The sequence below is a fragment of the Mobula hypostoma genome, chromosome 25 (genome assembly GCF_963921235.1).
Source record: "Mobula hypostoma chromosome 25, sMobHyp1.1, whole genome shotgun sequence".
Taxonomy (NCBI): Eukaryota; Metazoa; Chordata; class Chondrichthyes; order Myliobatiformes; family Myliobatidae; genus Mobula; species Mobula hypostoma.
The window spans coordinates 45,002,595-45,024,852 of record NC_086121.1 but is presented as its reverse complement, the minus strand read 5'-3'; the positions used below and the strand labels follow the sequence as shown (position 1 = coordinate 45,024,852).

The 22,258-nt window shown below is 43.4% G+C and overlaps 1 protein-coding gene across 4 annotated transcripts in view; it reads left to right on the top strand.

Moving 5' to 3' along the window:
• Positions 1-22,258, top strand: part of hspg2 (heparan sulfate proteoglycan 2) — a 546,546-nt gene that overhangs the window by 390,165 nt on the left and 134,123 nt on the right. For 3 of the 4 annotated variants that reach the window (XM_063033469.1, XM_063033470.1, XM_063033467.1), the window contains 9 exons: positions 5,586-5,721; positions 12,405-12,556; positions 12,975-13,104; positions 14,398-14,549; positions 16,195-16,321; positions 19,567-19,718; positions 19,807-19,930; positions 21,575-21,726; positions 21,822-21,945. In XM_063033469.1, coding sequence (XP_062889539.1) covers positions 5,586-5,721; positions 12,405-12,556; positions 12,975-13,104; positions 14,398-14,549; positions 16,195-16,321; positions 19,567-19,718; positions 19,807-19,930; positions 21,575-21,726; positions 21,822-21,945 — 1,249 coding nt within the window. The remainder of the gene's footprint in view (positions 1-5,585; positions 5,722-12,404; positions 12,557-12,974; positions 13,105-14,397; positions 14,550-16,194; positions 16,322-19,566; positions 19,719-19,806; positions 19,931-21,574; positions 21,727-21,821; positions 21,946-22,258) is intronic. The other variant, XM_063033468.1, reaches the window with a different exon arrangement.

Genomic DNA, 22,258 nt, shown 5'->3' with positions numbered 1-22,258 from the left:
AGTCCCTGATAACTGGAATAACAATCTGCATTCCTGTAGCACCTTTATGGTGACAGCTTTACTCAAGTATTATGGGTCAAAATTTGCTACTGAGGCTCAGAAGAGGGGAAAAAAATCAGGTTGTTACCAAAACCCTTTATCAAAGCAGCTACTCTTCATATATAGTTGTTCTCCTTGAGTTTATAACCTTTGACTGGGTAAACAGCACTAACTAGAACATGTGTGCCTCTAAAGGTCTTGGAAAGGGAATCTGGTTTATTCAGTGACTTCTCACAGACTGTCTCTAGAATCTTCTATCAACATTGTTACACCCAGGGAGCATTTAATCTCTTGACACAATCCTTAATTGTTCCTTTAATGCATTCATTACTTCCATTGTGTCATTGTAAAATGTACTGTTTACAGATTGATTTTAACTCTCCTGTGGTATTGTTGGCGCTTTGACCCAACCAGTCCACAGTCACCATTGTTCACTTTGTTATCATCCAACTGTACACATGTATACCGCCTCTAGACCAAGGTGCACAGCACAGTACTTATAACTCACATAAGTTAACAAATAATAATTGATCAACTAGTGTCAATTTCCTTTGATCTACTTACCAGATTTACCACAGTACTCTTCATCAGCTAGAATTATTTCACGTTTTAAAAAATTTTCGTACTCTCCCTGCTCCATCTGCCCCCCTCACCTGGATCCACCTATCGCTTGCCAGCTTTTCCCCTGGTCTTTCCCCTCACCTTTTAAGCTGGCCATCTCCCAAAAGTCAACTGTTCACTTAACATCAGTAGATATTGCCTGATCTGTTGAGTTGCTCCAACAACTTCTTGTTTGCATTTATCTCTTGTCGGATAATTGGAATGCTTATCAGTAAGTCCATACATCAACTAATCTTGCAATTTGCAACCCAAGAACACAGGACAGATTTATTCAAGAGTATATAATCACTAATCATCTCTTCCCACCTCCGGTTAAGGTCTCCATACTATTAGTTCTTTGAAATCTCTTTGGTGAGATGGTTGGTAAAGTTTTGCTGAAGGAATTTGGATTAGTGATTTGGTAGAGGTAAAGTTAATGAACAGAGAAGCCATGTTGAAATGCAAACTCCACATCTACATTTGACGGAGGGATTATTTTCCAAATGTAGAACCAAGACTTGACAGCCTGATATTAGTTGATCCATCTGAGGTAACAAGTAAAATGGCCTGAAAGCTTCACTTTTCAAGCAGTACAGTTCTTTCTCACTGTAATTACCCTAACACTTGTAGAACTTCCCACAGATTGTGTGCTTAAAAATAAACTTCAGAAGTGTGGTGAGTCCTGGATTAACAGACGTCATGTTTAATACTTTGTGCCTTCCCTACATGGTTTAATACTTAGTGGCTTTTGTCATTTGGTTTAATGATTTGTTACCGTTGTTAATTTGGTTTAATACTTTGTTACCTATCTCATGCTCAGGGATAATAGATTCACTGAAATCTGTGTGATAACGATGCCCACCCCATCACGTTTAGAAACCATGTCTGTGAATGATGATTACACTGTAAAGTTGTCAACAGAGTACTGTGTTTTACACCTGAGTGCTCAGATAATAAATAGCATGCATGTGTGTGTATTTCTGTAAAATGATCCTCAGTAGAATTTACAGTCGATTGTGGTTTTATGATTAAATCACAGCTTCATTGTTGAACAGGTAAGTGTTCATCCTACCATTAACTCTTTAATCTCAGAACATTTCCATTGGAATTTGATGACTCTTTAAAGGCTTCAGAGTTCATTCGAAAAAAAAACGTTTTCTCAACACAAAGCTTTGAGTTTTATAGTAGGTAGGTTCTTCTTCCTGATTGGTTAGATGGTAACTAAATGAAGACCAGTCCATCACAACGGTGAAACATGACTAGCCCTTGGCCAGGAATTTCATTTGCACCTTTGGCAGTTCTAGGTCCTATGAGGCTTTGCACTGGTCCCAACTGGAAGGATAGGAAGATAAGTGAATGACAGCTTGTGCTAATTGAGTTACATGAAGAAGAATGAGAGGAAGGTCAAATGGAACATAAAAATCAGCTTGGTCCTATTGAATTGAATGGCTAATTCCTATGCAATTCATGTCGTCACAGAAGGTTACAGCACAGATGATGCTTTTCAGCCCATGAGTTCCTTCACACCAATCCTACCTTCAATCCATTTCTGCTATTCTCCCCACATTGACATCAACTGCCCCCAGATTCCATCAGCATACAATGGGGGAATTTAACACTGGCCAATTCACCTGCAAACACATATATTTGGGGATATAGATAGAAAACAGAGCACCTGAAGAACACCTACACTGGGAGAACGTGCAAACTCCTGGCAGACAGCACCCAAAACTAGGATTGAACCTGGGTCTCTGGCATAATGAGGCAGCAGCTTCACATATACACAGCCCACCACTGCTCTCATTTAATTTTCAACTTCATAGAACCCCGCTAGTCTCTTCTTGATTCATTGAGCCCCCTGTCTCAATGGCTGATCAGTCCATGCATTGATCGTGCATTCTGCCATATAATATTTTTTTTCTCTGCAGATCACCTTTGTTTCTGTTTAAAACCATGGAATAAAGTTGCAATGAAAATAAATTATGAAAATAATGTTAGAATATTTTATTCTCTTGGCTGCTAGTATCATGTCTGAGGCAGATTTGATTCTGAACAGCTGATCTCCAAAATGTGACATGGGCTTTCAACCCTGAGCAAATATGCCCCCTGGTGGCTGGTGAAGTTGCAGCCGAGGACGACTATAATGTCAAATATCTCAACAATATTTGAGTGCTAGCGAATGTTTGTAGCTTTGAAATGATTTGTTTTGCTTTTAATTGACTGAATTCTGAACACTTGTGGATGAAATGAAGCTTTTCTAGTGTGTGTGACAAAACTTGTTGGGAGTTGATTGAACAATGGTGAAATGGGGCAGGTACTGGTCATGGCACCAGAGCAGATTATGTCAAATTCGAGGCAGTCTCCAATAAAATAGTTCATCTGATGCAACTTGAGGTCATAATAAGTTAGAAGATAGAAGTACAACAACTGCCTGCATTGATATATAGTCTGTAGTACAAGAGATTTCACAACTTCTTCACTCAGAGAATGGTGTGAATGTGGGACTATCTTCTGCTAGCACAAGTGGTAGGTATGAGTTTGGTTGTAACACTTCAGAGCAGTTTGGATAGGTGCATGGATAAGAGAGGTCCGGGGCAGTAGATGAGGATAGCTCAGAACAGCCAGAGCAAAGGTTCTGTTTCTCGGCTGACCACTCTAGGACTCTCGCTCTAGGTGTGTCGTCATGCTGGAAAGGGCAGCAAGCTGAGGTGGTAACACGTGCAGGTATCAGATGTACTATGCGAGAGTTGTGGCGAAGGATGTCTCATCAAGTTATTACAGTTGCACAGCAGAGGTAGATAGATTTTGTTTTCAGTTTATTCATTGTTTTGTTCTCTACAATTGCACAGTTAGACCAGCAGGGATGCCAGGCAGGATAGTGGAATGCACCTCTTGTGGGATGTGGGAAGGCAGGGAGACCTCCAACGTCCCTGACAGCTTCATCTGCAGGAGCTGCAGCTTCTAACACAGCGTTAAAAGTGTTGGAGCTGGAACTGGATGAACACCGGATCATTCAAGAGGCTGAGGGGATGATAGACAGGACATATAGAGAGGTAGTTACACCCAAGTATACCACTTTGGATATTGTTGGGGGGGGGCGGTGGTGGGATGACCTAGCAGAGACAAATCACAGCAGTCAGGTCTCTGGCACTGAGTCTGACTGTGTGGCTCAGAAGGGTAGTGGGGGTAAAAGAGGTGAGCTGTGGTGTTTGGGGATTCATTAGTTAGGGGAACATAAAGGACGTTCAATGGACGAGAACAAGATTTCCAGATGGTATGTTACCTCTAGGGTGCCAGGGTCTGGGACATCTCAGATTGAGTTATTAGCATTTTTAGTGAGGAGGTGAGCAGCCAGATGTCGAAGTCCATATTGGTAGGAAGAGGGATGAGGTTCTGCTAAGAGAGTTCAGGGAGTTAAGTGCTAAGTTAAAGGACAGGTCCTCCAGCGTTCAGAATTGCTGCATGTGATTCATGCCAGTAGGGCCAGAAGTAGGAAGGTCAAACAGTTCAACGCATGGATAAGGAGTTGGTGTAGGAGAGAAGGTGTCTGGTTTTTTGGATCATTGGGCTCTCTTCCAGGGAAGGCAAGATCTGTGCAGAAGAGATGATGTGCACCTAAACTGGAGGACGATTAATGTCCTAGCAGAAAGATCTGCTGGTACTCATGGTGGAGATGTTTAAACTAGAGTTGCAGGGAAATAGGAACCAGAGTGCCAGAGCAGAGAGTGGAGTGGATCGTGGAGACAGATGTTGTTAAGACCTCAGACAAAGTCAGGAATCAAGCTATTGAGCATACTGGGACATTGTCCTTGTGAGATAAACCAGAGAGTGGTTATCTCCCTGGCTGGAGGCCTGTGGCCAGTGGAGTGTCACAGGGATCGAGCTGTGGAGGACCGAGTCAGTGAGGAAGCTGGTCAAAGCATGCATCAGGACCAGCTGAAAAATGGCAGATGGAACTTAATGCAGACAAGTGTTAGGTGTTGCACCTTGGGCAGACCAACTAAGACAGGTCTTACACAGTGAACAGTCGGGCACCTACAAGTGTGGTAGAAAAACAGGATCTGGGAATTCGCGTCTGTAGTTCATTGAAAGTGGCGTCACAGGTAGACAGGGTCATAAAGAAAGCCTTTGGCACGTTGGCCTTCTTTGATCAAGGTATTGTGCAGAAGTTGGGATGTTATGTTGAAGTTGTATAAGACAGTGGTGAGGCCTAATTTGGAGAATTGTGTGCAGTTTTGGTCACCTACCCGCAGGAATTTTAAATCAGGGTGAAAGAGTACAGAGAAAATTTAGAGGGATGTTACTGGGATTGAAGGACCTGAGTTATAAAGAAGGATTGAATAGATTAGATCTTTATTCTCTAGCACATAGAAGATTGAGGGGAGATTTGATAGAGTTATATAAAATTATGAGGTATATAAAATAAATGCAAGCAGCCTTTTTCCATTGAGGTTGAGTGAGACTGGAACTACAGGTCATGGGTTAAGGGTGAAAAGTGAAATGTTTATTAGGAACATGAAGGGAAACTACTTCACTCAGAGTTGTGAGATAGAGGAACAAGCTGTCAGCACAACTGGTGTATGCAAGCTGGATTTCAATGTTTAAAAGAATTTTGGATAGGTGCTTGGGTGATGGGGTATGGAAGGCTATGTTCCAGGTACAGGTCAATGGAACTAGGCAGTTTAAATGGTTCGAGACAGACTAGCTGGTCTGAATGGCTTGTTTCTGTGCTGTAGATTTCTATGACTAAGATGTAGTTACTCCTCTCTCCATTGGAGATTGATGAGAAGTTGTCTCTGTACCTTGGAATGTAGAATTTTATAATGAAAGGTGGTGGCAGGTAATACACACAAATGCTGGGTTCTCAACAACAACTCCATCATGTACTTATGCAGAAGTGCACCAATGTATGATCATCCACTGCAAAGTTCTTTTAATTTTTCCAGGCCAAGATTGAACATGCTAACATTGGGAGTCTCATTATCCCCTCGATCACGGCTGCCCAAGCCGGTGTCTACCTGTGTGTGGGAACCAATGTGGTGGGCTCCTCGGAAGGTCGCATCGAAGTCACAGTCTTTGCCTGTAAGTGTCTGCTCTCCAAAGTTATCCAGCTTATTTGTACTGGGGCTTGAGGTACAAGAGTCCAGCCTATTGTTGCCACGGTAATACTCCTTAATCATGTCAATTACTTTAGAATGCTAATTCAATGACTACGCTTCAAGCAAGAAACACATTTCAGATAATTTCTGTTGAAGAAAAGATATTCTTAATGGTGTTGTGGTTAAAAGTTTCAACTTCCTCGGAGTGAACATCACTAATAGCCTAATAATGGTCCAATGACTTTGATGTCACAGCCAGGAAAGCTCACCAGTGCAACTACTTCCTCAGGATGTCAAAATAATTTGGTGTCCCCATTAATCCTTACCAGTTTTTATTGATGCACCATAGAAGGCATCCTTTCTGCACAATGGCAACTGCTCTGCAAGTGACCACAACAAACTGGAGAGAGTTGTGGACACAGCTCGGTTCATCACGGAAACCAGTCTCCCCAGTGTAGATTCTGTCCCTATTTCTCACTGCCTCAGCAAAGCAGCCAGCATAATCAAAGACCCAATCCACATTGTACATTCTCTCCAATCAGGCAGACAATACAAAAGCCTGGTACCACCAGGTCAAGGACAGCTTCTACTCCGCTGTTATAAATAGTTCTCTAGTGCGATAAGTTCAAATTAAGTTTATTGTCTAAGTATATGTATGTCACCATATACAACCCTGAGATTCATTTTCTTGTGGGCATAGTCAATAAATCCATAATAGTAATAATAATAACTGTAGTAGAATCAATGAAAGACTGCACTAGTTTAGATGTTCAGCCAGTGTGCAAAAGATGACAAACTCTGCAAATACAAAAAAAAATCATAGGTAAGCAATAAATATCAAGAAGATGAGATGAAGAGTTCTGGAAAGTGAGACCATAGACTGTGGAACATTTCAGTGATGTTGAGCGAAGTTATTCCCTTTGTTTCAAGAGTCTGATGGTTGAGGGGTATGACTGTTCTTGAACCTGGTGGTGTGAGTCCTGAGGCGCCTGTACCTTCTTCCTGATGGCAGCAGCAAGAAGACAGCATGACCTTTATGGCTGGGGTCCCTGATGATGGATGCTGCTTTCCTGTGACAATACTCTCTGTAGATCTGCTCAATGATGGGGAGGACTTTACCCATGTTAGACTGGGCCATATCCGCTTCTATTTGTAGCATTTTCCATTCAAGGGCATTTCCACAGCAGGCCCTGATGCAGCCAGTCAATATACTCTTGAGAACACATCTTTGGAGGTTTGTCAGAGTTTTAGATGTCACGCCGAATCTTCGCAAACTCCTCAGCAAGTAGAGGCACCACCGTGCTTTCTTCACAATTGCACTTACTAGCTGGGCCCAGGACATGTCCCCTGAAATGACAACACCAAGGAATTTAAAGTTGCTGACCCTCTCCACCTCTGATCCTCCAATGAGGACTCTGGTTCCCTCTTCCTGAAGTCAATAATTAGCTTCTCAGTCTTGCTGACAATTGAGTAAGAAGTAGTTGATGTGGCACCACTCAGCCAGATTTTCAGTCTCCCTCCTAAATGCTGGTTCATCACCACACTTGATTCAGCCTGAGACGGAGGTGTCGTCAGCAAACTTGAATATGGCATTGGAGCTGTGCTTAGCCGCACAGTCATAGGTATTAAGTAAGTAGAGCAGGGGGCTAAGCACACAGACCTGTTGTGCACCTGTGCTGATGGAGATCGTGGAGGAGATGTTGTTGCCAATCCAAACTGACTGGGTCGCCAATTGAGGAAATCGAGGATCCAATTGCACAAGGAAGTATTGAGGCCAAGGTCTTGAAGCTTATTGGTTAGTTTTGAGGGGATGATGGTATTGAATGTTGAGCTGTAGTCGATAAAGAGCATCCTGATGTATGCAACATAAGACCATAAGACATAGGAGCAGAATTAGGCCATCTGGCCCATCGAATTTGCTCTGCCATTCAATCATGGCTGATCTTTTTTTCTATCTCCTCTTCAACTCCAGTTCCCAGCCTTCTCCCCATAACCTTTGATGCCATGTCCAATCAAGAACCTATCAATCTCTGCCTTAAATACACCCAACGACCTGGCCTCCACAGCTGCAAGTGGCAGCAAATTCCACAAATTCACCACCCTCTGGGTAAAGAAATTTCTCTGCATCTCTGTTTTAAAGGGGCGCCCTCTATCCTGAAGCTGTGCCCTCTTGTCCGAGTCTCTCCCACCATGGGAAACATCCTTTCCACATCTACTCTGTCTAGACCTTTCAACATTCGAAAGGTTTCAATGAGATCCCCCCTCATCCTTCTGAATTCTAGCGAGTACAGACCCAGAGCCATCAAATGTTGCTCGTATGATAACCCTTTCATTCCTGGAATCATCCTTGTGAACCTTCTCTGGACCCTCTCCAATGCGAGCACATCTTTTCTAAGATGAGGGGCCCAAAACTCTTCACAATACTTAAGGTGAGACCTCATCAGTGCCTTATAAAGCCTCAGCATCACATCCCTGCTCTTGTATTCTAGACCTCTTGAAATGAATGCTAACATGGCATTTGCCTTCCTCACCATCAACTCAACTTGCAAGTTAACTTTCAGGGTGCTCTGCACAAGAACTCTGATGTCCCTCTGCATCTCTGATTCCTGTATTTTCTCCTCGTTTAGAAAACAGTCCGCACATTTATTTCTACTACCAAGGTGTATGACCATGCATTTCCAATGTTGTATTTCATTTGACATTTTCTTGCCCATTCTCCTAGAATGTCTAAGTCCTTCTGCATCTTACCTGTTTCCTCAACACTACCTTCCCCTCCACCAATCTTCATATCATCTGCAAGCTTGGCAACAAAGCCATCTATTCCATCACCTAAATCATTTATATACTGCATAAAAAGAAGTGGTCTCAACACCGATCCCTGCGGAACACCACTAGTCACTGGCAGCCAACCAGTAAAGGGTCCTCTTATTCCCGCTTGCTGCCTCCTACCAACCTGTCAGTGCTCTAACCATGTTAGTAACTTTCCTGTAATACCATGGGCTCTTAACTTGGTAAGCAGCCTCATGTGTGGCACCTTGTCAAAGGCCTTCTGAAAGTCCAAATATATAACGTCCACTGCATCCCCTTTATCTATCCTACTTGTAATTTCTTCAAAGAATTCCAACAGGTTCGTCAGGCAGGATTTTCCCTGAAGGAAACCATGCTGACTTTGTACTATCTTGTCCTGTCACCAAGTACTCCATCACCTCCTCCTTAACATTTGTTTTCAACATCTTCCCAACCACTGAGGTCAGGCTAACTGGTCTATAATTTCCTTTCTGTTGCTTTCCTCCTTTCTTGAGTGGAGTGACATTTTCAATTTTCCAGTCCTCTGGCCAGAGTCCAATGATTTTTGAAAGATCATTTCTAATGCCAGCATTAGAAATCTCTAACGCTACCTCTCTCAGAACCCTAGGGTGCAGTTCATCTGGGCCGGGTGACTTATGTACCTTTAGGTCTTTCAGCTTTTTGAGCACCTTCTCTCTTGTAACAGTAACTGCACCCACTTCTCTTCCTTCACACATTACATCAAGCATACTGCTAGTGTCTTCCACAGTGAAGACTGATGCAAAATACTCATTTAGTTCATCTGCATCTCCTTGTCCCCTGTAAATATTTCTCCTGACTCATTTTCTAGCGGTCCTGTATCCATTCTCATTTCTCTTTTATTTTTAACATTCTTGAAAAAACTTTTACTATCTACTTTGATATTATTTGCTAGCTTGCTTTCATTTTCATCGTTTCCCTTCTAATGATTTTTTAGTTGCTCTCTGCAGGTTTTTTAAAAACTTCTCAATTCGTTATCTTCCCACTAATTTTTGCTTTGTTGTACGCCCTTTCTTTTGCTTTTACAATAGCTTTGACTTCACTTGTCAGCCACGGTTGTACTATTTTATTATTTGAGTATTCATTTTTGGAATACGTATGTCCTGCATCTTCCTCTTTTTTCCCAGAAATACACGCCATTGCTACTCTGCTGACATCCCTGCCAGCAGCTCCTTCCAATTTACTTTGGCCAAATCCTCTCTCACACCACATTTTCCTTACTCCACAGAAATACTGCTATATCAGACTTTACTTTCTCCCTATCAAATTTCAAGTTGAACTCAATCATATTGTGATCACTGGTTCCTAAGGGTTCTTTTACCTTAAGCTCCCTAATCGTCTCCGGTTCATTACATAGCACCCAATCCAGTATAGCTGATCCCAGTGGGCTCAACAACAAACTGCTCTAAAAATCTATCTCTTAGGCATTCAACAAACTCATTCTCCTGAGATCCATTACCAACCTGATTTTCCCAATCGACCTGGATGTTAAAATCTCCCATGACCATAACATTGTCCTTTTGACTCCCCTTTTCTTTTGCTTGTTGCAATCTGTGGTCCACCTCTCAGTCACTGTTGGGATTCTTTACCAGTGGAGCCACACCACCCCCTCTGCCTACCTTCCTATCCCTCCGATATAACGTGCAACCCTGGACATTCAGCTCCCAACACAACCATCCTTCAGCCGCAATCCAGTGATGGTCACAACATAATATGTGGCAATTCGTAATATTGCAGCAAGATCATCTACCTTATTTCTTATACTATGCGCACTTAGATACAACACCTTGAGTACCGTATTTGCTGTCCTTTCTGACTCTGCATCCCTAATGATTTGATACTCAGCCTGTTGGCTGCAACCAAGTCCCATCACCTGCCTGCCCTTCCCGACAATCTGACTACAGGCTATCTTTGCTTTTTTACCACCCGTCCTTTCCTGAGTCTCTTCACTCCGGTTCCCACCCCCACTACAAGTTAGTTTAAATCCTCCCCAACGGTTCTAACAAACCTGCCCACGAGAATATTGGTCCCCTCAGGTTCAGGTGCAACCCGTCACTTTTGAACAGGTTATACCTCCCCCAGAAGAGATCCCAATGATCCAAGAACCTGAAGCCCTGCCCCCTGCACCAGCTTCTCAGCCACACATTTATCTGCCAAATCATCCTGTTTCTACCCTCACTGGCTTGTGGCATAGGCAGCAATCCAGAAATTACTACCCGGGAGGTCCTGCTTCTCAGCTTTCTACGTAGCTCTCTAAATTCTCCTTTCAGGACCTCATTGCTTTTCGTTCCCATGTCATTGGTACCAATATGTACCAAGACATCTGGCTGCTCCACCTCCCTCTCCAAGATGTTGTGGACGCGATCTGAGGCATCCCTATCCCTGGCACCTGGGACGCACCATACCATCCGGGTATCCCGTTCACGTCCACAGAATCTCCTGTCTGTTCCCCTCACTATCAAGTCCCCTATCACTATCACTCCCTTCTTCTCTCTCTTTCCCTTCTGCACCACGGACCCATGCTCAGTACCTGTAATCCAGTCGCCGTAGCATTCCCCTGGGAGGTCATCCCCCACAAAGGTATCTAAAGCGGTATACTTGTTTTTGAGGGGAATAGCCACAGGGCTGCTCTGCTCTAACTGTCTATTTCCATTTCTCCTGACAGTCACCCAGCTACTAGCCTCCTGCAACTTTGGGGTGACTACTTCCCTGTAACTCTGATCACCTCACTCTGTAACTCTAATCTCCTCACTCTCCCCTACAAGCCAAAGGTCATCCAGTTGCTGCTCCAGATCCCTAACACGGTCTTCAAGGAGCTGCAGCCGGATGCACTTCATGCAGTTGTAGTTCCCGGGAGACTCTGGGTCTCCCAGTTCTCCAACATACGGCATGAAGAACACACCGCAGTCGTTTAAATAGTGCAGTAAGAGAGGGAAAAAAGATAAAATGGAAACCTTAACAGACACTACACAGAGCCAACACCTCTTCCGAGCCAAAGACTCCTTTGAGCTAAAGCCTGTTGCTTCTATTCTTGCCACTGGCCCACTGCTGACAATGGCTGCTCTGCTTATCCCTCTGTACTTTTATTTAGTTGGTAGAGCTCTGTTGATATCTTTGCTGTCCAGAAGTTCCAGGGTTGAGTGAAGAGCCAATGGTGCAGCTGTTTCCGCCTGATGCAAACTAGCTGCGTTTGCACTTACAATGTTAAGTCAGTACACTTCCCTTCTAGTTGTCTTCTTCAGTCATCCTAAAGCCATGAATGTGGAACATGTATACCCAGATCTAGGATACCACGGAGACACAAGAGACTACAGATACTGGATTCTGGTGCAACAAGCAGTCTGCTTTGTCCTGGTTTCAAGCCAAAAGCTCAGCAGTTGCTTACCACACAGAGATGCTGTCTGACCTGCTGAGATTCTCGCAACAGCTTGCATGTAATTCCACGATATCGTATTTGTGATGTAAAACAGTGACTGGCGAAATTCAATGTTCTCATGTTGTTAAATCATATAAAGATTTGATTAAAAACCATCAATGTGCCTCTCTACATACCAAAGCCTCTACCAGTAGAAGCAAATTGGTGCCATGATTAATGCGGTCATTTAGAAAAAACACAATGTAATTTATGAAATTAAATATCAATGCAGCCTAGTCCACTCCCTATTACATTGCTGGTCTTTGAATTTATTCAGCATGTTTTATTCAGAAATATTTCTGACTCAACACCTATGTGCAAAGATGTGTGATTTCTTTTATCTTTGGTTCCATCCTATCGGAAGATCTTGAAATATATTTTCCTTTGTTCCACCTTCTGATGGTTTGTTTCACCTCTCCTCTCAGCTCAAGGATCTGTGCCCTTGGTTCGCATTCATCCTTCCCCTGCCACAGTAGCTGAGGGAGGGAAGCTGGAGTTATTCTGTCAAGCGACCGGAGACCCTCAGCCTAAGATCGCCTGGCGCAGGTCCCATGGCTATCTGACCTCCAATCACCAGGTAGAGAAGTGTGATCATTATTTCTGAATGGGCAGTAAAGGAGGGGGGAGGATTCCTAGCTTTCTCTTGTGAATGAGTACAGGAGAGCATTCCTAGTACCCTAACTAAAGTTTATCTGTGGACCACCAACTGCAAAAGTGAGTAATGTCCCAGTGCTCGTGTCAGTTTCATGTTTACTACACTTCAACACTAGCTATACTTTATTATGCAACACTCTTGAACGCTGTGAGACTGTGCAAAGTGCTGTAACGTGTTACTGGGCAGCAATGGGAACAAACAGAGCTATGAGATTCTCCCCTTCATATCTTTATTCAAGATCTAATATATACCTCTACTCTCAGTGGCGGCTGACGGTTGAGGTGGTGTTGTTTTGGAGAAGGAGTGTGAATGTGTTCTGATTCTCTGACTGAACCCGCAGGCTCACGGCCCCATGCTGCGCATCCGACAAGCAAGCCGCGCTGATGCCGGGGATTACATCTGTCACGCTGAGAACAGCCTTGGGATGCAGGATGTGGCAGTGTCTGTTTCAGTCACACCTGCTGCTTCACGTATGTATCCCAGAAAATCTTCCTTGTAGTGTTAGAGAATTACTTAGCACAGAACCTAAATGTCCAAGCTGACTTTTAAACACCAATCTATCATAATCACATTTATCAGCAGCACTTGATCAGCCTTCTCTGCTTCGGTGATTCAAGTGCTTATTTATATACAATACTTCTTAAATGGTGTGAGAGTCTTTGCCCGCAGCACCCCCTCAGGCAGTGTGTTCCGAATACCAACCACCGCCTCACACATCTTCTAAACCACCTCCTACATTCACTGAATCTGGATCGTCTGCTTTCAGGTACGTGAACCCTTTCCCACCTTCTCACCTTGGACGGTTAGTGACGGGAGAGAAGCCAGTGTGTTGCATATTATTGCATCTGCGTGACATCATGTCAACCTTGAGACTGTTGCAGGAGAAGGCTGGGTTGTTCTTCTGATATTGTGAATTTTTAGCTTCATATTAATGATGACACAGTGGTTCAGGGAGTTAAATCAGAATCACTTAAGGTCTGTCAAGACATTGCAACTGAAGCAGGGGAAATTTATTCAGTTCTTGGAGAGAGTGAACGAGATTAACTGAGATCAAATGTAGGCATAAGAGGATGTTTGAAATATTAGGGCATGTTTATTTTTAAAAAACTTGTAATAGTGTGAAGTTTATGAGAAATAAATGGGAAATACTGTTGGGTCATTTAGTCAATCAATAAGCAAGCTGAATAAATTTAATGTCATCCCCGAGGTAAGAAGTAACAAGTTAATAAAATCTAAGTTTATTATGAGGAAAATTAGACAATAACATTATGTACTGCACAAACCTACTGGACCTAACTTTTCTCCAAGTGGAAACATGGATTATTGTGGAACAAGAGAACTATCTGTGTGGTTGCAAACTAACAAAAACTTATATCCAAGACACAAGAATCAGCAGATGCTGAAAATCTTGAGCAATGCACACAAACTGCTGGAGGAACTCAACAAATCAAGCACCTCTGTGGAGAGAAATAAACAATCCTGATGTCTCAGTCGGAAACGTCACCTGTTCATTTCCCTTCGTGGATGCTGCCTGACCTGTGGATTTCCTCTGGCATTTTGTGCATGTTGATCGTTTCCAAGGGTAATTTCTCTATAAATGAGTGCAGGCCTTGCCTTGGCACAGACCAGTCATGAGGCCAATGTTTGAAGCCAGTTGCCAGGTGACTCAACTATGTGGTTCTGCCCTACACTTGAATTATCCCAGGATTCAGTTGATGTCAGCCTTGTGACCCATTTCAATTGAAACCTCTGGTCCTCCACAGCAGGAAGAACTGTGCCGACAGTGAGGGTTTACTCCTCTCCGAGCACTGTGACCGAGGGAGAAATGCTGGAGTTGCACTGCCAGGTCACAGGTTATCCACAGCCCAGGATCACGTGGCACAGGGCAGGCGGCTCTCTGACAGCCAATCACCAGGTGAGTGATGGTGGCAGAGATAACTTTCAATTCCTGTTATGAGGAGTCTCTTATGCCATTAAAAATAAGTGTACAATCAAACATATGTCCTGTCGTTGAAGCTGATTCAGAGAAAGAAACAATTTCAGGTCACACCAACAGCAGCACTTTGAAAATGTAGTTGTCCTGTGTCTATACAGTTTTGTTCACTGTCTGTTACTAATCTATACCAAAAACAAACCCTTACCCCGTGCAACTCTCCATTCATTCTCTCTCTCACTTACCTGGTTATTCTGACACAGAAGGAGGTCATTTAACCCATCGATTCCGGTCTAACTCCAAACAAAGCAATCCATCATTCTCACTCAGCCTCTCCTAATCTCGATAGGCCTGAGAATTATTCCCACCCACCCATGAGCTGCCTCTTAACTACTCCGATGAGGCATTGAACCAAGCAGCATATCTTTGTGATGCAGGAGAAAACCAGGGCACCCATAAGGCCATTAGACATAGGGGCAGAATTAGGCCATTTGGCCCATCGAGTTTGCACTGCCATTCCATCATGGATTTGTTATCCTCTCAACACCATTCTCCTGCCTTCTTCCTATAACTTTTGACACCCGAGAACCTATCAACCTCAGCTTTAAATATACTCTGTGACTTGGCCTCTGTAGCAGTGAATTTCACAGATTCATCACCTGCTGCCTCCTCATCTCTGTTCTAAATGAACATCACTATTATGAGGCTGTGCCTTCTTGTCATAGACTCACCCACTGTAGAAAGCATACTCTCCACGCCCACTCTATCTAGGCTCTTCAGTAGATTTCAATGTGATTCTTCCTCCGGTGAGTACAAGCCCAGAGCCATCAAAGACTTCATGCGTTAACCCGTTCATTCCCAGGAGAAACCAATGTGGCTCTGAGAACACACAAATTCCATGTATATTGAATCAGGACTGAACCAGCCACTCCGCTCCACAGAGCTGCTGAGGTCACTGGGTGACACTAAGCTGCCGAGCTCACTGGGTGACACAGAGCTGCCGAGGTCACTGGGTGACACAGAGCTGCCGAGCTCACTGGGTGACACAGAGCTGCCGAGGTCACTGGGTGACACTAAGCTGCCGAGCTCACTGGGTGACACAGAGCTGCCGAGGTCACTGGGTGACACAGAGCTGCCGAGCTCACTGGGTGACACAGAGCTGCCGAGGTCACTGGGTGACACTAAGCTGCCGAGCTCACTGGGTGACACAGAGCTGCCGAGGTCACTGGGTGACACAGAGCTGCCGAGCTCACTGGGTGACACAGAGCTGCCGAGGTCACTGGGTGACACTGAGCTGTCGAGCTCACTGGGTGACACAGAGCTGCCGAGCTCACTGGGTGACACAGAGCTGCCGAGGTCACTGGGTGACACTGAGCTGCCGAGCTCACTGGGTGACACAGAGCTGCCGAGGTCACTGGGTGACACTGAGCTGAGGTCACTGGGTGACACTGAAGTTGCAGACCCACACCTGGGTTCTCTGCTCTTACCACGTTTGTGATTCCTCAGTCAGAAGATAAACAGTCATTTACCCTAACCTCTTTAGAATGGCATAACTGTTGTCTGTTATAGCTGTCAATATGTTTGTGCCTACTTAAATCAGCCCTTGATTTTCTTCTCAACCCTCTAGGTCCAGGGTTCTGTGCTGCGCATCCTGCACATGATGCCTTCTGACATCGGGGATTACATCTGCCGTGCTGAAAATATCCATGGATCACGGGAGGTCAAATTCGCTCTCTCTGTCACCACCTCACCCTGTATGTAGCCAATTGTTCCTCAGCATCTCTTTGAGATATTCTAGCTTTAGTTGTTGGGGATGATGGCCAGTTTTTGTGCAGATAGATGCAAGAATCTACAGAAAGAAATTGATAAAGTGTTTGTCAATTTACTGGCAAGCTTCAAAGGAAATATAGCACCATCCTTGATCAAAAAAAATGTCAGTCAGTATCTGGTGAGAAATTGGGAAATGTAATGGCAGAGAATTGGGAATCCAGGCAAAAACATTAAAAGCTACAAGCAGTGATCCAGGAAGTATTGGACCTGGATTACGGCATGAAGAAGATGTGCTTCAGTTGTGAGGATCTTTCACCAGGTCACAACTGGAACGCTGCAGTCAGTTCTGCCTATCACTTTATCAGTCCGCATTGGGTGTGCGTTTAGCACAAGGTCAGAGGAATGGCTCTGATGTAAGGTCAATGACCTGAAACAGTAATTCTGTTTCTCTCTGTATGGGTGCTGCCTGACCTGCTGAGTGTTTCCTATATTTTCTGTGGTTATCAAGGAGAATGGCACAGGAGCTTATAAGCATCAACTTATGAGGACAAGATAGTTAGCTTCCCCTTCAATGCAGGAGTTTGAGGGCTGATCTGAGTATGGTATGTGAAATCATAAACGCAAGAATGTTTGCAGATGATCGAAATCTAAAGCAACACACACAAGGAAGGAACTCAGCAGGTTAGGCAGCATCGATGGAAATGAATAAAACAGTGGACTTTTTGGGCTGAGACCCTTCTTCAGGACAGTGAATGTGTGTGAAATGTTTATCAAATGGTTTATTTTTTTCTCTAGTGCAAGAATCACGAATAAGAACAATCCTAAAACTACAATGAGTCCTTCGGGGGAAGTTCAGAAGCAATTTTTCCGTACAAAGGGAAATAGAAATTTGAACCTTAACATCTCAGGATATTATGGAGGATATTTAGAGTAGTAGATGGACCTACCTAATTGGAGTGATCTGGAGCTACAGCAACTAAATGCAACTCACTAACGAGTGTAGGAACGGGACTGAAAGATTAATCTCATTCTGGTTCCTCACACATTGTGAAAGGGATGATTCACAAACCAGTTAGGTTTATAAAGAAGGGCATGTTTGTGCTGTATGTCCCTCCAAGTTACTGTTCTCTCCCAAAATCAATTATATCTGTGAAAATAATGAGCATTTCTTTGGATAAGTGAACTTTTACCAAAGAATGCTGCTGACTTTAGGATGTAGTTCTCATTTGGTATGACTCCAAAATGAGCTGATTAAAGATCATGGAGCCAGCAGCAACTTATCTAGTTGGATTGGGATCTGGGTGGCAATAATAGACAGACAAAACAGGTCAATAATAAAACTTCACTTCAGAGACAGTAAAGCTTTTCCATCTATGGAGGGATCGGCCTTGTCTCTAATCGGTCTCTGCCCGGTAATTTAGATAACACTACACCACTACACAATGCACACAGCACCGAACCTCGAGTAAAGGTCTGTACTGTGATATGATTCGGCTCTTTGGCTAAGAAATGACGGTCTTCTTGTTCCTCGAGGACCTCTCCAAACAAATTGCGACAGTTGCTTTTCCCAGTGGCTTTTGTTCATCCTGCTGCCTCAGTAATATCAGAATCAGAATCAGGTTTAATATCACTGGCATGTGTTGTGAAATGTGTTAACTTTACAGCAGCAGTACAATGCAATACGTGATAATATAAAAAAAAATAAATTACAGTAAGTGTATGTGTGTATATATTTGATATAATTAAATTACACAATAGTGCAAAACCAGAAATAAAAAGAAATATTGAGGTAGTGTTCATGGGTCCCATGTCCATTCAGAAATTGGATGGCAGAGGGGAAGAAGCTGTTCCTGAATCGTTGAGCATGTGCCTTCAGGCTTCTGTACCTCCTTCCCGATGGTAACAATGAGAAGAGGGCATTTTATCCTCTCAACGCCAATGAAGCTCTCAGCTTTAATACAGCTGCAAACCCACCAGATTTGCTCTTCTTCCAGACAGTCAGAGGGGGTAGTGCTGGAACCCCTGCCAGTATTTAATTATTGTACCATTAAAGACCAAATTCAGAACCAGAATCAGGTTTATTATCACCAGCATGTGACGTGAAATTTGTTAACTTAGCAGTAGCAGCTCAATGCAATACATAATCTAGCAAAGAGAGAGAAAAAATAATAATAAATGAAGTAAAACATAATAATAAATAAACACATAAATCAATGTGCAAAGTAAACAAGTAAAAATGTGCAAAAACAGAAATACTGTATATTAAACAAGTGAAGTAGTGTCCAAAGCTTCAAAATCCATTCAGGAATCAGATGGCAGAGGGGAAGAAGCTGTTCCTGAATCGCACATTTCCTCCACCCCCCCATCCCCAGCTCATTTGCTATGCCATCCCATTCTTTAACTCTTTGCCATATGCCCTTCCTGGTCCCTCAGCCAGTGACCCAGTCTCTGCCCATAATCTGGCCACCATTTTGCCTCACACTATCCTTTACCTACCCCACCATACCTCCTAATGGCACCACATCCATTCTCCACCAACTATCCAATTTAAGATTTTGACTTGAATTCACCCCGTGGGTCTCTCGAACCAGTGGATAACATATCAGGATATCATTTTGAACTGAGTTTCTTCACTTGCACTTGTTAGTCTTTGAAATTCTGCATCACACCAGCCAGTGCACACTTCATGACTGAGATCAACAGATATGTGAACACAGAAATCCTTGAGAAAGAGGATTGAGTGTATTTGATCAGTCAGAATATTATTGTCAGGTGGAACATCTTCATCAGGTTGTAAGATCAAGCCTGTACCACATTCTGTTCTTTCCCATTAGTGCTGGAATGATTAATTGTATTCTGACAATGATCATAGATCTGGAATTGTCCCAGTGGATTGGAATGGAACTGAAAGCACATGTGTCAGTGAATCACTCCCTTATATGGCATTGAAATATAAACATAGATTATGTATTCAGCTCCGTAGCCAGGTTTATGTTCCTAGTCCTGGCTCAATGTCAAGAGTAGTACAAACAGAGCCAACTAGAAATACATATTCCTTAAATAAATATCTCTGGACAAAACATTATACCAGAGAGACAGTTTAACTATTTGAAAAGATAGTACAGTTGTTCTAGATAATAATACCAGAAACATATTGCTTTTCAAGAGCTAGGAATACTTCTGTTGTCTAGTTTCAATCACCTCCATTCTCATCTCCACCCTCCCACAGCACAAAGTCGACCCCCGACTGTGATGGTTTACCCCTCTCCTACCTCTGTAACTGAGGGAGAAACAGTGGAGTTACACTGCCAGGTCACAGGACAACCACAGCCCAGGATCACATGGTACAGGACAGGCAGTTCTCTAACCAGCAATCACCAGGTAGGGAATGACCCTGCTCTATATTTCTGAGCACTGGATCCAGTCTGGGTGAGGGAAGGAGGCTGTAAATTTCCTCTTGTTGCCTCAGGTGCAGGGTCCTATGCTGCGCATCCTTCACATGACTCCCGCTGACACCGGGGATTACATCTGCCGTGCTGAAAACGTCCTTGGAATGCAGGAGGTCAAATTCTCTGTCTCCATCACTTCAACATGTACGTTACCCATCATTCTCCAAAATCTTTGGTTTGTGCATACTGTTCCCCTCACCGTTACAACCAAGTTGAGACTGCACTTGGGGTCAGAGGTGGGCCCCACTTTAACCGAAACACATTTCGGAGGTCCTTCAAGGGACAGTTTAATTATCAAAGAGTATTATGGAAGGAAGCAGCCCATCCCAGGATGTTGCTGACTTGGGATTCTAGGAAGCCTTTGACGTGATTCTATATGAGCTTTTAAAGGATGTTTACAGATCCCAGAGCCAGTCAATGATGCAAACACGAGGAAATCTGCAGACGCTGGAATTTCAAGCAACACACATAAAAGTTGCTGGTGAACTCAGCAGGCCAGGCAGCATCTCTAGGAAGAGGTACAGTCAACATTTCGAGCCAAGACCCTTTGTCAGGACCTGACGAAGGGTCTCGGCCCGAAACGTCGACTGTACCTCTTCCTAGAGATGCTGCCTGGCCTGCTGAGTTCACCAGCAACTTTGATGTGTGTGGCCAGTCAGAATGATGCCCTTTTATTGGAGGACTAAACATGATGAAATAGAGCTCTTTTGAAGGCTCAAGTTGTGAAACTGGCAAAAATAAATTAGAGAACTAGGAGAAGTACGAATACAGAAATGTGCCAAACTGGGGTCTGAGTGGCAATAAAAAATTAGATTGCTCGGGTATTCGTGTATGTGGATGGATGGGGTGGAACTGGGCTAAGGGTCTTGTTTCCATGACTCTATTTCTTTGGTACAGTTTTACTGCTGCACTCATTATTCTGAAGACTTTCAGACCTTAATAGCAAAGGGAAACAAACGACAATGCACTTTGATTCATTGGCTCCATGCGTTTAGTTATGCCTCAGTTCCATTTAAAGTAATCAAACTCATGCTGAAACATTTCTCAAGAGGTCAAACCTCCACAACATCTATGAAGTATGTATTGTGCTTAAGCCTGATATCCTGAAGCCCCTAGATTTCTGCATGGCACCTGTGCGGTATAAATTAAATTAATTCAGCAAAACTAGAATTGACAACAGTGACTGAAAAGCAGCAGATTGTTGTAGATATCAATAACAGAAATAAAAATGCAATTCCAATGTGATTGATGTGGTTAACTTTTTATTGTCTCTCTGATTTAAGGACAATTAAGGATAGACAATAAACACTGGCATTGTCAGTGATGTCCCATCTCGTGCATGAAGGTTGATGAGAACTATGAGAGAAGGATAAAGGTTACATACTGCACATTAAATTCTGCACATTAGCAGTGTGAAACACAAGGGTGTTTCCTCTAGTAAAAGTTTCTAGAACTGGGAGAATAGTTTCAGAATAAGGAGTCAAACTAGTTCAGACTGAAGTGAGGTAGAATTTCTTCTCTCGATGTAAGTGAATTGGAATTTTCTGTCCAGGGGGCAGTGAAGATGGAATCATGGATTATATTGATATTTCACTGATATTTGAACTACAGGAGAGTTGACAATCATGAAGCACACAAAAAAATTGTACTGAGGCCAGGGTTGGATCAGCATGGATATATTGAAATGGAGAGCAGGCTTCAGCTACCCTTGTACTCTAATGTAACAAAAAGAATCTGTGTTGTCCATTTTCATCCATCTGTCTCAGTCTCATCTCCACCCTCCCACAGCACAAAGTCGGCCCCCGACTGTGATGGTTTACCCCTCTCCTACCTCTGTAACTGAGGGAGAAACAGTGGACTTACACTGCCAGGTCACAGGACAACCACAGCCCAGGATCACATGGTACAGGACAGGCAGTTCTCTAACCAGCAATCACCAGGTAGGGAACGACCTCTGCTCTATATTTCTGAGCACTGGATCCAGTTTTTATGAATGTGAGTGACAGAGGCTGTGAATTTCCTCTTGCTCCTTCAGGTACAAGGACCTGTGCTGCGCATCCTTCACGTGACTCCTGCTGACACTGGGGATTATATCTGCCGTGCCGAAAATGTTCTTGGAATGCAGGAAATCAAATTTTCTGTCTCCATCACTTCGACGTGTATGTTATCTGTCATTCTCCAAAATCTTTGGCCTGTAGGAACTGTTTCCTTCACCCTTATAACCACGTTGTGACTGTATTTGGGGATGAAAAGTGTGTTCAGCGTTAAATGTTAGGGAAATTAGTTTGGAGTGTTTTCAAGAGACAGTCTAAAAATTAAAGACTATTATAGAACGAATGGGTGCATCTCACAAATAGCTAGTTAAATAAATATTTAAGGAGGGAAAACATTTCCAATCTGCAGCCAAGAAATTGGATCCATTGCTACCTCTCTTTTCATTTATAAATTGTCTATTAAATGCATTTTACTGGG